Source organism: Gracilinanus agilis, chromosome 4, assembly GCF_016433145.1.
Source record: "Gracilinanus agilis isolate LMUSP501 chromosome 4, AgileGrace, whole genome shotgun sequence".
In the NCBI taxonomy this organism is placed as follows: domain Eukaryota; kingdom Metazoa; phylum Chordata; class Mammalia; order Didelphimorphia; family Didelphidae; genus Gracilinanus; species Gracilinanus agilis.
The window spans coordinates 359507165-359525772 of NC_058133.1; the positions used below are offsets into that span (position 1 = coordinate 359507165).

The 18608-nt window shown below is 38.8% G+C and overlaps 1 protein-coding gene across 1 annotated transcript in view; it reads left to right on the forward strand.

Moving 5' to 3' along the window:
* Nucleotides 1–18608, forward strand: part of LOC123246558 — a 228958-nt gene that overhangs the window by 76001 nt on the left and 134349 nt on the right. Inside the window, exons 16-19 of the mRNA XM_044675405.1 lie at nucleotides 6293–6493; nucleotides 9146–9267; nucleotides 13656–13884; nucleotides 16387–16589. Coding sequence (XP_044531340.1) covers nucleotides 6293–6493; nucleotides 9146–9267; nucleotides 13656–13884; nucleotides 16387–16589 — 755 coding nt within the window. The remainder of the gene's footprint in view (nucleotides 1–6292; nucleotides 6494–9145; nucleotides 9268–13655; nucleotides 13885–16386; nucleotides 16590–18608) is intronic.

Here is an 18608-nt window from a genome sequence, read left to right on the forward strand (position 1 = left end):
TGCATTTCATTGAGAATGGGATGGTAGGATAATTATCAAAGTAGTATTAGTCAATGCTAGGGTAATTTCAGTCCAGTGACGCCTGACTTCCTGGCTGTACCATGAATAAGACACTCCATCTCTTGGCTCTAGGCATGTTCTCTGGCTGTCTCTCTTCCTAGAACACTCTCCCTTCTCTGCTCCAACTACTGATTTTCATGGTTTCCTTTAAGTCTCCATTAAAATCCCAACATCTACAGGAAGCCTTCCTCAGCCCTTCTTACTTCCAGAGCCTTCCCTCTGTTAATTATTTCCTATTTATCCTATATAGCTTGCTTTGTATATATTTGTATATATTTGCTTCCATGTTGTCTCTCCCATTAGATTGCAAAATTCCTTGAAATTATCTTTCCCCCTCCTATATTCCCAGAGTTTAGCATGGTGCCTAGCACATAGTAGGTGCTTAATAAATGTTGACTAACTGATACATTATCTCCTCTGATCCTAACAATAACCTGGTGCAGTAGACACTATCATTATTTCAATTTTACAAACGAAGAAACTGAAGCTCTGGGAATTAGCAGTGACTTGTCCAGGTCACAAATCTGATAAATATCCAAAGAAGAATTTATGTCCTAAGTCAGTGATAGCGAAATTTTTAAAGACAGAGTGCCCAAACTGCAACCCTCACACCCTGTGTGAGCCTTCCCGTCTTACAGGGGAGGAAGGAAGTGCTCCCATTGGGCTGCTGAGCAGAAGGGAGGGTGAAGTGAGAAATGTCTTCAGGCTCATGAAGAGGGAGAGGGAAGCAACTCCTCCAGCACATATGCCATAGGTTCACCAACACAGATCTAAATCCACAGCATGCAGCTGCAAAACTCCAGAGTATGTCTGCCTAGTGTCATACAAGTTATGGCAGAGATGGATTTCAAACATGGATCCTTTAACTCCAAAGGTAGGGCTCCTCCCAACATTTCCCACAACTTGACATGACCAGCTAACAACATATATAGCTTGAACTTTTGGCTTCAAGCCTAAGGGTGTGTTACACAACTTTACAGAGGAAGAAAGAAGCCAGTTGATGGGTTGAAGGGAAAGGAGAGGGACACAACAGTGTAACTGAATGTTGAAGACTGCTAAAAATATCTTCATTCTACAACTAGCACCTGTCCTTGCTTTTAAAGAGCTTATCGTCTAGCTATAGTGACAGTATAGACAAGTCATATGGTAAAGTCCTTGAAGATAGGAATTGTGTCTAATTTAACCCTGTCTCTCCTTTCAGTCTTACCACCTCAAATAGTCCTTTGCAGGTAGTAATAACAATAGTTCAAATTGATGTGACACTTCAAGGCTTCCAACCCCTTTCTTCAAAGTACCTCTGATAAAATAGGTAAATGCAAGCATAACAATCACCATTTTAAAAATAAAGAAATTGAAACATAGACAAAACTACTTCTCATAGCCCATTACGTGTCAGGGCCAAAACTCAAAGATAGTTCTCAATAGCAAAGAGTATTTAAAGAAGTGAGCCTCAAACATTGTTGATAGTAGACCCTGTCAGTAAAGCACTTCTAAGCACTTTCCCCAATATGTATACATTTACTTATTTATAAGTGGTACCCTACTTTTCATGACCGTATTTTGGGGTTTTCTCAGCAAAGATCCTGGAGTGGTTTGCCATTTCCTTCTCTAGCTCATTTTACAGATGAGGAAACTGAGGCAAGCAGGGTTAAGTGATTCACCCAGGGTCACACAGCTAGTAAGACAAATCTTCCTGATTTCAGGTCTAGCACTCAATGTACCACCTAGCTGCCTTGTTATATACATAATATATATACATACACATATAAATATATACACACATAATTTATATTCAGATTACATATATTACTATACTAATAATTCTGTAACATTATACCACCTATGCAAAAAAATGGATATTAGAAAAAATAAAGTAAAGAAGAAATAACATTTGATCCTAGAATCAATAGGGAGCCACTGGAGTTTATTAAGCAGGGAATGACATGGTCAGACCTGAACTTCAGGAAAATCACTTTGGCTGCTATGTGGTAACTGGAGTGGGGTGAGATTGGAGGTAGAGAGAAGGGGGTCAGATGGGAGAAATGGGACAGTAGAAAAGATAAGATTTAGCAGCAAATTGGATATGCAGTGTGAAAGAGTTGACTATATAGAACAGGGGTTATGAAACTGAATGATTGGAAGTAGAGCAACACTCCCCCAGATAACAGATATTCAAAAGAAGGTTGGATTTGTCAAGAAAGATAATTTAATGAAATCTGTGATGTGTCACAACCCATCTGTGCCTGCTCAGTCTGTGGAATTTACTCTGTCTCGCCCAAAATGAAACTCATCAGTCACTGCCACCAGCATAATGAATGGGAGCGTGCTCCTGGGATATTTCTGAATTTTCTTCCTGCTACCTGCACAGTTGCTGCTGTGGCTGGCAAGATAACAGTTAAGAGATAGTTGTTCTGAGGGACTGATGCCCAATTCAAAAGAGGGTGGTTGATAATATAGCAAAGGAAGGAGCCCACCCGACCTAGTGCTAGAGTTTAAGGGTGGGTGCAGGTTGGTTGGAGACAAGTCCCCGATTGTCTATCATGTGGAGAGTGGTGCCCCACCTGTCTCCCTACCCTCTTATTGGTTCATCATGTATCCTCTGGCATTAGTCCAAAATTCCCTTAATGTGGGGAGTCATACCACAGATACCCAGGGCACCTAACCTTCATCTTAGAGACTAGTGACCTAGAAGAGACCCACAGAATGGTAGAGGACCTCAATAAAGTAAGAATTGATCAAGTTCCTGCTAGGCTAGGCATTATGTTGGGTGCTAAGAGACAGCTAAGTGATGCATTAGCCTAAGACACTTAGCTGTATGACCCAGGGCATTTCACTTAACCTCTTAGCCCCATTTTTTCATCTGTAAAATGGGAATGATAATAATAGTACTAGAATTGATGTGAAGATGAAATGAGATAAGGAAAAAGCACTTAGCACAGTGCCTGGCACATAGTAAGTGCTATATAAATGTGAGTTAGCTATTAGTATTAGTCATTATTAATTGCTGTCTGCCCCAGTTTCTTCATCTGTAAAATTGAGATAGCAGTTACCTCCCAGGGTGGTTGTAAGGATAAAATGAGATATTTGTTGTATTTATGATATTAGATAATATTGCAAATTTTATAGATGAACATTTATGTAAATGCTAGCTATTATTAGGGATACAAAGACAAGAATGAAGTAATCCTTGCCTTCAAGGAGCTTCCATTCTATTAGAGGAACATTTTTTTTTCTCTCTATGCTATAGGAAGATCATTTGAAGTAACTAGGAAGATTTAGGATGGAGAAGAAAGAGTATACAGTGGACATGAAAGCTATCCATAAGTATTTGAAGGGCTATTTAGAAGAGAGATTAGTTTTATGCTGCTTGGCTCCAGAAGGAATCAGGAGCAGTGAATAGAGTGCCAGGCAAGGAATGTAGGATTTAAATAAATGTCCAATACTCCAAGTATTATATTTTATAAAGTTTATTAATAATCACTTGAAGTAAAGGAATAAAAAGGTAATTATCTAACAAAATATAAGGCCATGTGAGTAGATTCTTCTGCCACTTACGTCACACCACCTCCACCAAAAGAGATCATAGGAAGAGAATGAGAGGTGGGGCTACACCAAATTTATATCCTCCCTATGTCAGCACATAACATGAGGAGAGTGGGGAGCTGGGAGTTAGTTTTTAGGGTAACAGATTCAAATTACACAGGAGTAAGGAAAATTCATCTTGTTGAGTTCAAATCCAGCCTCCAACACCAGTTGTGGGACTCTGGGTAAGTCACTTAATCCTGTTTGCCTCAGTTTCCTCATCTGTAAAAATGAGCTGGAGAAAGGAATGGCAAACCACTCCAGTATCAACTTGACAAAAGCCAAGAAAACTACAAATGGTAAATCTCTGTGCAAGACAGTCAAACACAACTGAGATGTCTGAATAAAAAAGTTAAATCTTTGTAACAGTTGTCTCAAAGTATAATGGGCCCTGGTAGAAAGGCAAATAGATATTTTCTTCCTTGAGGTCTTCTAGTAGAGACTAGCTGAATACTTGTTGAGCATCTTGTAGAGGGGATTCTTGGTTGGATATAGCTTGGACTAGATAGCCTGATCCCTTCTGATTCTCAGATTCTGGGATTCTGACTTGAAATTGATTGCTCTTTCCAATAAATGTTTATTGACTAAATGAACAGATGAATAGATGGACTGATGTATGGAATCAATGAGAAACTATAGATCAGTTCCAAGACAATTACCATATATATATATGTGTGTATGTGTGTGTTATAGTAATATACTAGTTTATATATATGCATATATATATACACACACTCATATACATGCAATAGTGATAGATCATACAACTAATCAGAAAAAGCTTTGTGAAGGAGGTAAAGAATTAGTTAGAACTTGAAGGATAAGTAAGATTTGGATTGGCATAGAGGGACTAGCATAGAGGATTCTAGAAAATAGATTTTTGGACTCTGACCTTGCTCTAGCTTCTCTGTGTGTGTGGGCAGCTAGGTAGCTCAGTGGATTGAGAGCCAGGTCTAGAGAGGAGTGGTCCTGGGTTCAAAACTAGCCTCAGACACTTCCTAGCTGTGTGACCATGGGCATGTCACTTAACCCCCATTGTCTAGCCCTTACCACTCTTCTGTCTTGGAACCAATTCATAGTATTGATTTTAAGATGAAAGGTAAGGGTTTAAAAAAAAATCTCTGTGCGTAACTCTAACCTGCTCTCCTCTAATTAGCCACAAAACAAAACTAATTACATGAAGTAAAGTTTCTTTTTAATACTAGAACACAACTAATAGAGAACGGAGAATCCTGAAGTTCACAAACAAATACTGTATGTGACAAATTAGAGGGAATCCTTCTCTGACTTCCACCATGCTCCCCAAATCTTTTCTCCTATTATTGGTGTCTGGTTGCTCTTCTTAGCTTTTAGGAGCCATGGGTGAAGTTGACTAAACCAGAATTTGTATCAATGTTCTGCTCAGGACACCACCACTTTCTCTGAGATGTGTAATGGGGGAAAAGGGGGTTTTGGTTTGAATATATTAAAGATTGGTCACCAGGGGAAAATTCCCCAATTAAGGAAATGACCTCAAGTCAAAATTGACTTTTATGGAAATTTATTTATAATTGATAAGAGGTAGAAGAAAAAAGAAATAAGAATCTAACACAGTAGGTAAATTGACACAATTCCCTAGTTAATTCAGGTAGATCTAATTAACCCAAGAGTCAGAGGGCCAGAGGCCCTGAGGGCTGGGGGGGGGGAGGGAAGGGGAAGAGGGAAGGGTGGGCCCTGGAGGCGAATGAAGCAAAAGCTTCCCTCACAGAGTCACTTTTAAAGGGAATTTCCTTAAAAGAAGTTCAGGAAGATTCAGGCTTTAAACTCACTACATAGAATTCCAAAGGAAGATTTTAAGAACAGTCTTACCAAGGTCTCAGGGTCCCAGCCAGCACTCCTCCACAAACCAGAAGAGCTCCTTCTCTAGAAGACCTTCTTCTCCAGAAGACCTCCTGACTCACTCAACTCCCTCTTTTAAAGGGGTCACTTATACATCACTTCCTGTGCCTCCCTCCTAGTTGGTGTGTCCAATCACAACAGACTCTTCGGTTGGGACTGCCTAGGGGGCAGTCAGTCGATTCTGATTCATCACCCACTCCAGCACACATGATTATAGACCTCCCCAGATTGGAGATGTTTTCACCTTTGGTGATTAAATCTAAAGATGGGCAGTGTAGACTTAATCTAATTATCACAGATGGTTCCATAATTTATACTATGTGAAATAGAAAATATGGGCTGAGCAAAAGGCAGTCTTTTATGCACAAATATTAGGGGGTAAGGAATATGTTCTCTTCCTTTCATCCCTAGGATATTCATTATAAGTGAAATTTAGTTCAAGTCAACACCAAATTTAGAGATTACCTTCCTTGCCCTGGAAATGGTAGAAGTGGCAGGCAGGTGGTTTAGGAGGTTCCTTTCTTGGTGCAAATTATAACCTATGGAATTAGAATTACATTCCCACAGAATGTAAACTCCTTAAGTACAGAGACTCTTTCCCCCCTCCTTCGCTTTGCACAGATTAGGTGCTTAATAATTGCTTGTTGAATCAAATTAAGTTGAGTTCTACTGTTCTTCCTCTGCCTTTCTGTCTTGAAGTGCCATTCTCCATTCTAGTCCCACCGAACTGGACAACTGTGCCATAAAGACCACCTGTCCACTCTCTTTCCAGCTTCTTGACATTTACTTTGAAGTTTATCAACACGTCTTTGATCAAGAAGAAAGAATTGCCTTGGCACAGGTGATGACAGACATCATATACCACCGCCCCAGGTTTGATTTTAGCCACCCTTATTTTGGGAAGATCTACAGGGATGAGTGCATTAACCTAAGGCTTCATCTGCAGCTGCTGAGGGACATATTCAACAGACATGTAAGTAGAACCCTTTGAGTAAATATTATCCCAAGTGGGAAGGGGGAAAGTCAGCTCTGAGAATGGCATTTTCTGCTTATTGAAGACCCCAGATCTCTCATTCCTCAGAAGGACAGAGACTCCCCTTCTCAGTGTTTATTTGCAAAGCTTAATTTCAAGCATCATGGTTTAGTGCAGGGGTCGGCAACGTATGGCTCTTGAGCTATATCTGGCTCTTTTGAGGGCCAGATATGACTCTTTCTGCAGGAGCCATAAAGTCAATTTTTTTTTTAGGCGCTGTTACAGGATTGCGCACTGTGAGCACTGTACGGCTCTCACGAAATTACATTTTAAAAAATGTGGCGTTTATGGCTCTCACGGCCAAAAAGGTTGCCAACCCCTGGCTTAGTGGATAGAAAAGCTGGCCCTGGAATCAGGAAGTCCTGAGTTCAAGTCCTCCCTTAGGTACTTACAAGGGCCAGTGACAGTCTCTCAATGCCCCAAACAATTTTCTACTAACTTCCCTTTGAGGTGGCCCTCAAGGCTCTATCTTGGACTTTCAAGCCCCCCTTCTTTGTGAAGCCTTTTCTAATCCCCTCCCTTGCTGGTGTCCTCTCTCTCAAATTACTTTCTATATTGCTGTGTTATATCTATTCTCTTTTTTTGATTATTCTGCATATATGTATGTATGTCCTTGTAGCCTGCACTAGAATATAAGCTCCTTCCAAGTAGGGATTGTTTTATTTATAAGGTCTGCATTCCCTGTATCTAGCACAGTATCTGGCAAGTAGTATTTATCATTGATATTTGATTGATCGATTGGTTGATTCTGTAAGAAACAGAGCAAGTCCTGATATGCTTTGGTAGCAACAATGAAATCACAGATCTGGAAAAAAATAAAAAAAATTATAATTCAAACAGCACTGTGGCTTTAAAATCAAATGTTCTGGGGTCAGCTAGGCAGCTGAGTGGATTGAGAAACATGCCTAGAGAATGAAGGTCCTGGATTCAAATCTTGCTTCAAATACTTCTAGCTATGTGATGCTAGGCAAATCACTTGATCCTCATTGCCTAGCCCTTTCTGCTTTTCTGTCTTAGAACCAATATACAATATTGATTCTAAGATGGAAAGCAAGTGTTAAAAAAAAATCTAGTGTTGTCTTTCCCCCTTAGAATATGAATTTCTAAAGAACAGGTATTATCTTTTCTATTCATATCCCCAGCACATTAAAGTAGAACTTCATGCATAATGAGTGCTTGATAAATCTTCATTCACTCAAATACAGGTAACTTGAGTACATTTATTGGCCCACAAAAGCACAGACTGAAAGCAGAGTGAGCCCATTCACATTTTCATTTGGACCACAGATTTAAGGTATTTGTGGTGTTAGAAACAATAAAGGTAAACTATTTCAAAATGTAGATTACAAAATTATACTATGAATATGTATGTGAGAGGTTTGGTGGATGGAATGCTAGACTTGGAGCCAGGATAGATCTGGGTTCAAATTTTGTTTTGGATATGAGCTGTGTGACTCTGAGCAAGTCACTTAATTGTAGGATAAGGAATTAATAGCATGTACCTTACAGGGTTATTGTAAGGATAAAAAGAAGCCATGTAAAAATGAGTTACCTATGAATAAAAGATAATAGAAATGCATTGTCTCTTTAGAGTCCTAGAACAAAGAACAACTCTGTGGTAAAAGATTTGATGTCATGGAAACCTAGAGGGGCTAGAGAAATCAGGGACATCAATTGGAGATAAGAGTTGAAGAAGAAGGAGTCTGGGGGCAGCTGGGTGGCTCAGTGGATTTAGAGCCAGGCCTAGAGACGGGAGGTCCTGGGTTCAAATATGACCTCAGACACTTCCCAGCTGTGTGACCCTGGGCAAGTCACTTGACCCCCCATTGCCTAGCCCTTACTGCTCTTCTGCCTTAGAACCAATACAGAGAATTGATTCCAAGACGGAAAGTAAGGGTTTATTTAAAAAAAAAAAAAAGAGTCTAAGAAGATGACTGGATTTCCAGAGCAGTGATAGGAGAACTCCTTTTTGAGAATATTGTAGAGAACCGATATAACCAATAAACTAATATTCTTATTCCCCCTCCCTAAAAAAAGAGAATATTGTAGAGGGAACTCTCTTTTTTTTTTTCAATCAGGGGAGTTGGCCTAATTCTGAGATTCTGTATGGAAAGTACTTTACAAACCATAAATCATCACATAAATACAAGCTTCAATTATCATCATTGCCATCATTAGTCATTTCTGTGACTAGGGACAGCATTGTCTTAAATTTCCATGACTCTTTCTAGATTAATCAGGGCACAGCCTATGGCGACATGGAGTGAACATGAGAACAATATTAAACCAAATTGTGGATAACTAAGGTATATCTTGACAAGCTTGATGGGAAACTTTTTTCTATCTAGTCAAATATCAGAAAGAAGGAATTTCCTTCTTTTGCTTCTTGAAAATGATTTCAGTTTGTAACTTGTCTGGGAACCAACACAATCACAGTGAGAGCAGATCCTCAGAACTCTGTCTATATAAAATTTTGCCAACTGTACAACTGAGGCAGAGGCCATGCTACAATTCCTCCACCAAGTCTTTTGTGCAGTGTTTGTGGAATAGGTTGTTTTTCTTCTAATTTTAAAATTATGGTTCCATTTCTAGATAGAGTCACAACGGAAATATATCCAAAGAATATGGCGAGATGGTCAGAAAAGCAGTATTAATGAATTTGGACTTCCTCCAAACATAATTTGCAAACAACTTATCTCTATTAACAACAGCTGGTGAGTCTAGGGTTAGGGGGCGGGAAAGGGAGGGCACTGAATTAGTTTAATTAATTCTTCTAGAAAACAGCCACAGATCTAAATACTTTCCAACATGTCCTAAATTATGGAGACGCTGTCATGTGCATAATACTGAATTACAAGTCAGAAGACCTGACTGGAGTTCCATCCCTGCTACAAACTTCCTCTGTGACTTTGGGTAATGACGACCTCTCTGGATTTTAGTTTCCTTATGAGGGAAAGTAAGAAGTTAGATTAAACAATCATTAAAGTCTATCCCTCTTCTAAAATTTTGTAATTTTTGTACAAATTCTACATCCTGAGAACCACAGAGAGTGATCCTATCTCCTCCCTTCGGGCAGTTGCCCAAATTTCAATTTATTTGGAAACTAACAATGGGTAAGATACTTCTCTCTGAACTTCCTTGGGGCAGATCTAAAATTTTAATTTATGCTCTGCAGTCTAGGACTTTAGTCCCCTAAGAAGTTCTATTTTTTTTTAATGGCCTTGATAGATTGATTGTGTTGCTTCCCTGCTCAAGTGGCTCCATTTGGGGGCAGGTAAGTTGCTCAGTGAAGAGAAAGCCAGACCTAGAGATGGCCTATCCTGGCTTCAGATGTGGCCTCAGACACTTTCTAGCTGTGTGACTCTGGGCAAGTCCCTTAACCCCCATTGCCTAGTCTTTACTGCTCTTCTGCCTTGGAATCAATACTTAGTTTCCATTCTAAGATGGAAGGCAAGGGTTTTAAGTAAGGGTAAAAAAAGAGAGGTTCCAATGACTTCCTATTATCTCTAGAACCAAATACAAACTCCAATATTGAGCATTTAAAGCCCTTTACCATCTAGTTTCAGGAATCTATCTTTCTTTTATACATTCTACATTCCAGAAAAACTGGCCTGTTGACTGTTTGTATACATCACATTCCATCTCTTGCTTCCATGTGTTTGTAGCGATGGTCCTCCATACCTTCACTTCTTTCCTCCTCACTTCCATCTCTTAGAATTTGCAGCTACCTTTGAAGTTCTACTCAAGGGTCTTGCTTTCAAAAGGCTTTTACTGACTGCCATCAGTTGCTAGTGATTTCTAAGATTATTTAGTATTTATTTATATATACTTTATATTTACTATTTATATATGTCTGCATACATGTAGCTTCTCCAAAATTACTTGGTATAGCATTTATTTATGATTTATATATAATGTGATTTATCATAACATATATCATATAATATATAATACATTAAACATTATGTATAATTTATAATTTTATTTATTTATCTGTGTACACATCACTCTTCCCCAGCAGAATGGAGGCTTTTTGAGGACAGAACTTCTTCTTTTGGTTTTATTTTTGCACATAGTAAATATTTAATCACTTCTGTTTAAATTGAATTGCTATGGGCCAGCTAGAAGACTCATTGGATTGAGAGCCAGGCCTGGAGGCAGGAGGTCCTTGGTTCAAATCTGATCTCAGATACTTCTTAGGTGTGTAATCCTGGGCAAGTCATTTAACTCCATTTGCCTAGCCAAATTGGTCTTAAGACAGAAAGTAAGGATTTTTAAAAAATGAATTGCTACTGAGAATCTTTCTGTTATACCATACCAGAAACAGGACTGTGTAAGCCTGTAATTTGGAAAAAGGAGAAAAAGATGAGGCTGGACATGGGAAAGAAAAGACAGGATCCAAAGAGCTATGTTTGTTTTGGTATTTGTGTCTTTAAGTGCTTAGCATAGAATTTGGCATGAAGGAATCATTTAAGTCAGTGATGGGCAAACTACAGCCTGGGCCAGATGTGGCCCTCTGTTCTATCCAGCCACAGACATTATTCCTTATGTGATGAATACAGTGAACAGGATACAATACAATGAAACTTCAAAAGAGTTGCCTTAGAAACAGATTGACAGATGAGCATTTCCTTTCCTTTGGCCCCCTCTTTAAAAAGTTTGCCCATCACTGACTTAAGTGCTTTTTCATTCATTCATTCATTCGTTCGTTCATTCATTTGTTCATTCATTCATTCCATTACCAAAGAGACTAGAGGCTGCTGAGAGAATGAGTATGTCAGCGTTTAAAACCAATTGGACCTTCCAAGGATTAAGGATTAAATTGATACTCTGTCTAAATTCAAGTAATTTTCCAGAAGCGTGGGATTTTTCTTTCTGGTGTTCTATGTGTGGATCTCATTCTGCCTGGCGCGTGGGTAGGTCCCCACCACACCACCACCACCTTTTCCTCTCCTAGACACCCCTGCTGAGTCATGGACCCCTGAAGTGTCAGTCAGAATCATCACCTTAAGAGCTGGACATGCTGAAAATAGTTTTTTGAAACCCAGCTTTTTTGCCCACAGCAAATTTCAGACACCATGAGCTCCTTGAGCTTACCATGGCAGGAAACCAATTTCCCTGTGTTTTGCCATTTTGACACATAATTGCATTCCCTGGAATCATTCAAGGAAAGAGGTAACTAAATTACCCTCTAAGTCACCTTCTTTAGTAGGGTCTGTCCCATTCATCCCCCTCCCAGGGAACAGGAGGGAGATGGAGACACTCTCCTAGCCACCCAGTTCAGTCTGCATCCTTAAAGTCGTGTTTTCCTTTTCTATTTCCTCCCAGACGGGAGGGTGGGATCCTTATGGCTGTCTAGGACATGCAGTCCCCCAGCATTTTTCATCACAAGCCTCTCTGATAAAAGGATTTCTTCACTACAGCCTGCTTGAGGTACCAGCTTTGAGAGAAGCTTGCCATGGCATAAAGCTGGGTTGTTTTTTTAGGAAATGACTGGCAGAAAAGATTTTACCACAGACCTTAAGCGTGGAAAGAAGCATCCCAAGAACAAATGCCATTTGGTTGGTGAGATGCTCTTTTTGGGTCAAAGGCACTCAAACGGCAATTAAAATCTAGTTTTTAAGGATATAATAAATGAGCCCCAAACTGCAAAGAGCTAATTTGGGGGCAGGCAGCACCTTTGAGGGGCCAGTAGTGACCCAGGGTAGGTACCTACCTTTCTTGCCTACAGGTTAGGAACAGATTTAATCACAATAGTCTCATGATTAATGACTTAAAGGGAGAAAAAATATCTATGTCCTTGCATTCTATGTAGAGATAGGGAAGATCCAGGCCACGTTCTTCTCAATTCATCTCAATGAACATTTAGTAAGCATCTGGTCCATACAAAGCACAGTGTTAGTCATTGGAGTTACAAATTTGGGAAATGATATAGTCCCTGAAAGATGGATGGTGTGGCTAAATGGATCGAGCGATGGACTTAACAGCTAGTAACCGCTAGTATTTCTATAGCTCTTTAAGGTTTGCAAAGCATTTTACAGATATTATCTTGTTTTATCCTCAAGTGACCCTGGGAAGTATGTGCTACTATTTTCTCCATTTTATAGATGAGGAAATTGAGGTTGATTGTGGTGAAGTGATTTGCCCTGGAATATATGTCTAGGGTAGGATTTGAACCCAAGACTTCCTTATTTCCAAGTTTAGTGCCCAATCATTATACCACACTGCTTCACAAAAACAAGCAACACCCAAACATTTCATTTTTTTGTATCTTCATTGTCTAGCACAGTGCCTGACACACCTAATAAATGTCGATGGATATATTTCTCCATAAAGTGAAATAATAATAATAGCCAGCATTTACATAGTGCTTTAAGATTTGTAAAATGCTTTAGAAATATTATCTCAGTTGATCCAAATAAGCTAAGGAGAGAGGTGCAGCTACATTTCCATTATTGCAGATGGGGAAACTGAGACAAGTGAGGTTTACGTCACTTGCCTAGGGACACACAGCTTGGAAGTATCCAAAGCAGGATTTGAATTCAGGTCTTTCAATTCCAAGTCCACTCTCCAATGCCCCCACCTAGCTCCCTCAAAAGAAAATGCCTCTAAAACTTGACAGAATATTTTTTTTGTCCTTTAGTCTTTTACAAATACCGTAAGGACTTAGATCAATCTGAATAACTTAAAACCTGGAAAATTATTTACCTGATTATATTTACTATTGCCAAAAATATTCTTGCTTTTATAAATTCAACCGCTCTTGATTTATGCAAGTTTGAGTGGGATTGCAGTTCATTCCACAGCTTGCAATATATCTCCCTCAGTCAAAAGAGATTTACTGAGAGCCTCCTTGTTCCAAAGCACTATGTATGTTTAGCTGACAACTTGAGCCGTGCTAGGGGGGTACTTTTATAGCTCGTTCTTTCTGGATCTTAGGATTCATTCCGAAATGAAAAGCACTTTATTTACTGGAAAGCTGTTAGTGATGGGGGTTTCCAAGTGGCAAACTCTGGCTATTTTTCAAGAAATAAAAAGAATTCTGTGCTTAGTACAATGCTTAATTGCATAGACTCGTCATTAATCTGCCTTATTCTTCAAGCCCAACTTTAAAAAACATTTACCTGTTGGAGTTCCATCCTTCCCTGGGCCTGGCCTCCCTCATCCCCACAGCTCTGCAGCACCTCTTCCGGGAGTTTCGCCACATCTCCAGGCCCCGAACGGCTCATGGCATCACCCTTCTGGAGAAACAGGTGCTCCAGCTGGCCCTGGATATGTGGCAGTCTGGGAGGAAGCCCGAGTCTCTCTACAGTGCCCAGCTTCAGAAAGATGTAGGTTGGCCCCAGAAGTGGAATCCGGGGTATGGCTGATTCTCTTAGCAAAGAGATCCTTATTGTTTCAGAGTTTCTAACTCGTTGGAAATTGTTTCCTTTTGCCTCTCTACAACAGAACTGTTAAAAATCTTAGACCTTGATCTCCTTGTCTGTGATTATTTTTCCCAGTGGTCAGAGAGGACTTAGTCAAGATTTGAGTGAAAACGTAATTTCGGATATATGCACAGAAGTTTATTTTCTGGATTTTCATTTTCTACCTTTTCTGAAATTAAATGAATATTAATAAAAATATAAATATTAAAATAACTGTACATATAAATAAAATAATGATAATAAAATATATTAAAATAATAAAAAATCAAACTGAAATTAAAAATTATATTTAAAGTTTCCTCCTCAAGGAGTTCATACTTTTTACTATTTTTTGGTTTTTTTGCTTTTCTTAGTTGAAGGCAGTGAGATGTGACTCAGAAATTTACTTGTTTTGTTTTGTTTTTTAAACCCTTACCTTCCATCTTAGAATTAATACCGTGTTCTGGTTCTAAGACAGAAGAGTGGTAAGGGCTAGGCAATGGGGGTTAAGTGACTTGCCCAGGATCACATAGCTAGGAAGTGTCTGAGGTCATATTTGAACCCAGAACCTCCTGTCTCTGGGCCTGGCTCTCAATCCACTGAGCCACCCAGTTACCCTCAATTTACCCATTTTTGTTTTTTTAGTTTTTTTTTAGATTGCTTGGAAGTTATTTTTAATGTTCTTGTTTACGGCTGTTGTGATTGACCTATAGACAATAAAGCTGGATTCCTACTCTGTATAATTAAGGAGTACTTAAAAAGCCCTGCCTGCCCCCAAATTATTTCTTCCTCTATTCTCCCCTTCTAAATGGCCTGAACTTTTTAGCCATTGGAATTTCTCCCCTGGGTTAGACAGAAAGGGAAGTGGGGTGAAGAAAGTGGGAGGAGAGATTATTTCCAATAGATCACTGTCAATCTGAGACCCTGAGAACATATCCTGTAAATACTGATTAATTAATGTCCATTTTGGAAGACTTAAAAGCTATTTCCACCTAGAATGGACAGACATGATATAGGTCAATCAATCCATCAACATTTATTAAGTGCCTCTTGTTAAAAGGGAAATCCTATACAGGGATCTTTTGCCTTGCACAATGAGGCAAAACTCAGGAAGAGAGAATTAAAAAGGAGTTTATTAAAAATGTCAAAATAGAAACACGTTGACAAGCGGATCACTGAAGATCAACATGGTATGCAAAAGGAGGGTGCTTTTATTGACAACTTTTGCAAAAAGAGCAAGACAATCCTGGCCACCAAAGGGCTGAGCCATTGCATCTCAGCTCCACTTCCATGAAAGCTCATGGGACTCTGTGCCAAATAGCAGATGGAACAAGGGGATCAAAAGCAGCCTCCCCCAACAGGCTGATTCTCACTACCCAGAAAACTAGGAGCAGGGAGTGAGTCATTGAGTCACCATAAATGTCAATACTATTATATGCTATAGGCATTGTGCTAAAAACAGGTAAGCAATGATGTGGGGGAAAATAAGGAAGTTGTAGTCCTTAGATGGGAAAAGCATAGAGAAAAGCTCACTAGTCGTGGCTCTCCTAAAACAGAGTATCTGAGAGATAGAGGGGATGCTGAGAACTGTCACACCAAATAGAAGCTTGACCTGTTTCACAGCCTTACCTAGGATAAGCCTTGAGTAGCAGCAGAGCCCTAATAAGCAATTCTGTCATTCATGACAAGCTTTCCAGAATGGACTCTTGAATCTGTTTTGTTTTGTTTTTTTAAGACAAATTAGGTGAGGAGAGATTTTGTGTGTGTGTTATACATAATGTACCCCAAGCCCAAAAGAGTGCTTCTGGGAATGTTCTCAGCAGGGGAAGAGGTAAGAAGCCCTCCTAGGGTTCAGCTACCAGAAAAAAAGAAGCATTCCATCTGGTATCTTCCTGCTTTAACTCAACTAAGTTAAGCATACCTCTTTCTTTCTATGCTGCTAAAGGATTGAAAGAGCTATCAGTAGCCTCTAAATTTTGGTGCCCTGGGCCTATGCCCCAGGTTGCCCTGCCCTAGTTATGGCACCCAGAAGAAAAGGGTTGCATTTCTACTTACTAAAAGGCTAAATTTTCTTCAAATTTTGGAAAATATCAGAAATTTATTCCCATCCAATTTACTTTGGTAACTCCTACTCTCCTTTCTCAAAATTTTTATAATAATTTTGATTTGGTTGATAAAATGATTTTTAAAAATTAAATTAAATAAAAATATAGAATATTTTGATAATAAATAAATGATAAACATTTTGATAAATAACAATACCTACCTAGTGAAATAAAATGGAGATTAAAATGCTTTGTAACCAATAAAGTGCTAGAAAAAATGTAAATTATTCTTTTGGTAGCACCTTTACTATTGAGGGCATTTTTCTAAATGTTCATTTTTGAAAAATCACTTCATGTCATTAAAAACATCTTCCCTTTATAGTTATTTTCAGATGCAGTGATGGGAGATCCCTTTCTCGTGGTTGAGACAGGCAGGCTGGTTCTAGACTCTGCAATAGGGGAAGGAAAGAAACAAAGCAAAGATTCTCAAGCTTTTCTTCTGGAGACCTTCTCTAGACTTTTGGAGCTCTTGACTCTCCGCCACCGACTGATAGAAATAAGCGTAGAAAGCGCGCACTTGGCATGGTAGGTACAATGGCTCTATCCTCCTGATACAGGGCAAACTTCGCAGTAGAGCATGGGAGAGGCAGCCAGAAGAAAGAGATGCTTTGAGGGTTGTTGTTTTTTTTAAACTTTTATTGATGCCACAATCATTTCTCAAAATGTTGACTCCTCCACTTAACTCCCTTGTGTAACAAAGAAAAATAGTTCAGCAAACCCCAAACAAACAACAGAGTCTCTTCTGGTAGCATGTGCAATCTCTCTCACTTGAAGCCTTCAAATGCTCTTCAGAGAAGAGAAAACTGTTTCATCATCAGTTCTCCAGCTCTAAGATTAATCTGAGTTAATGTGCATATTATTACTATGGCTATCCTTTCTTCACTTGGCATCTATTTGTATCTTACCATGTTTCTTCACATTTTTCATCTACATCATTTCTTATAGGGCAGTGGGACAGGTCCAGCCATTCATTCCTCAATCAATGGGCACATATCCTATTTAAGTCAGTAAATATTTTACAAAGAGCCTCCTATGTGCCAGGCAAATGGACTAAGTTCTGGGCATGTAAAGAAAAGAACAAACAAAGAAGTTCTTATTCTCCAGGAGCTCATGGTCTAATAGAAGAGACAACATACAAACAAATATCTACAAACAATATATAGATATGTGTATAGCTATATGTAGAATTATATATGTGTGTTTTAAATACCTATGATATACAAACACTATTATACATATATAAAGAGAGAGATATAGAGACATGTAAATATAGACATATATCTTATTATATATGTGTGTTGGGCTTAGCAAGTGATGAAGGATAGATGTTAGGACAAGATTCAAATAGTATGTAATTGAACTGACTCCGATAGAGTAGAAAGAGAATGACTTCTCTCACAAAATTTAAAATTGTTTTAGACTAATTGGAACAATTTTCAAGTACAACAATAGTGTATTCACATTTCTGTTTTCAGATAGGCAGCTAGGTGGTGCAGTAAATAGATGTCTGGGGAAGGAGGACTTGAGTTCAAATCTGTCCTCAAATACTTAACAGCTATGTGACCCTGGGCAAGTCACTTAATCCTGCTGGCCTCAGTTTTCTTCTCTGTGAAATGAGCTGGAGAAGGAAATGGCAAACCACTCCAGTATCTTTACCAAAAATATTCCAAATGCCATCACAGAGATTTGGAAATGACTGAGAAATCTTCCTATAACTCTCTAAAATTAATTCTTTCCCATCTTTTTATTACTTTTGCCAATTTGATGGCCATGAAGTAAAACTTCAGATTTGCTTCAATTCTTTTCTTAATTATTAGCAATTTAGAGCATAAAAAAGATCTTTTTTTTAATTAGGGAGGTTAGGCATCCTTGTTTAATATACAGATTTTATACATTTCTTTCACTCATCCATCAATCCTTTAATAAGCATCCATTATGTCCAAAGCACCATGATAAGCACTGGAGAAGTTACAAAAATAATGAAGACATGGTCTTTGCACTAATGATGCTTACAACCTAGCAGGGGTATGTTCTTTATGTACAACTGTCCAAAATTACACAATTACTCTAGTGAAGAACAGAATGTACTAAGAGCATAAGGCAAATGCAAGTGCCATCTGAGATCAAAGGAAGGAAAGACAGTTTCCATCTGGGAGGATTAATCAGTAAGTTTATTGCATGCCTATATTGATATGAAGAGACTAACCTGACCTACTCACTTATTCTTCATTCCCTTTTATTCTAATTACCAACTTTACCGTCAACTGAAAGTATTTTCTCACCAAAATCACCAACAACCTTTTAATTGCCATATTCCTAAACATTACCTAATACTTATCCCCTTTGCCTTCTCTGCAGTACTTAACACTGTTTGCCACCCCTTCCTTCTTGATACTTCTTCTTCCCGTGGCTTCTATTCCCTTCTGGCTCTTTCCCCAATTATCATTGGGAAGGAAGGGTTAGGATTGAGGCCAGAAATAGTGATAAAGGGAACACATTATAATCATTCCAGGTTTTTCCCATCTCTGATACTATGTAAGTGGT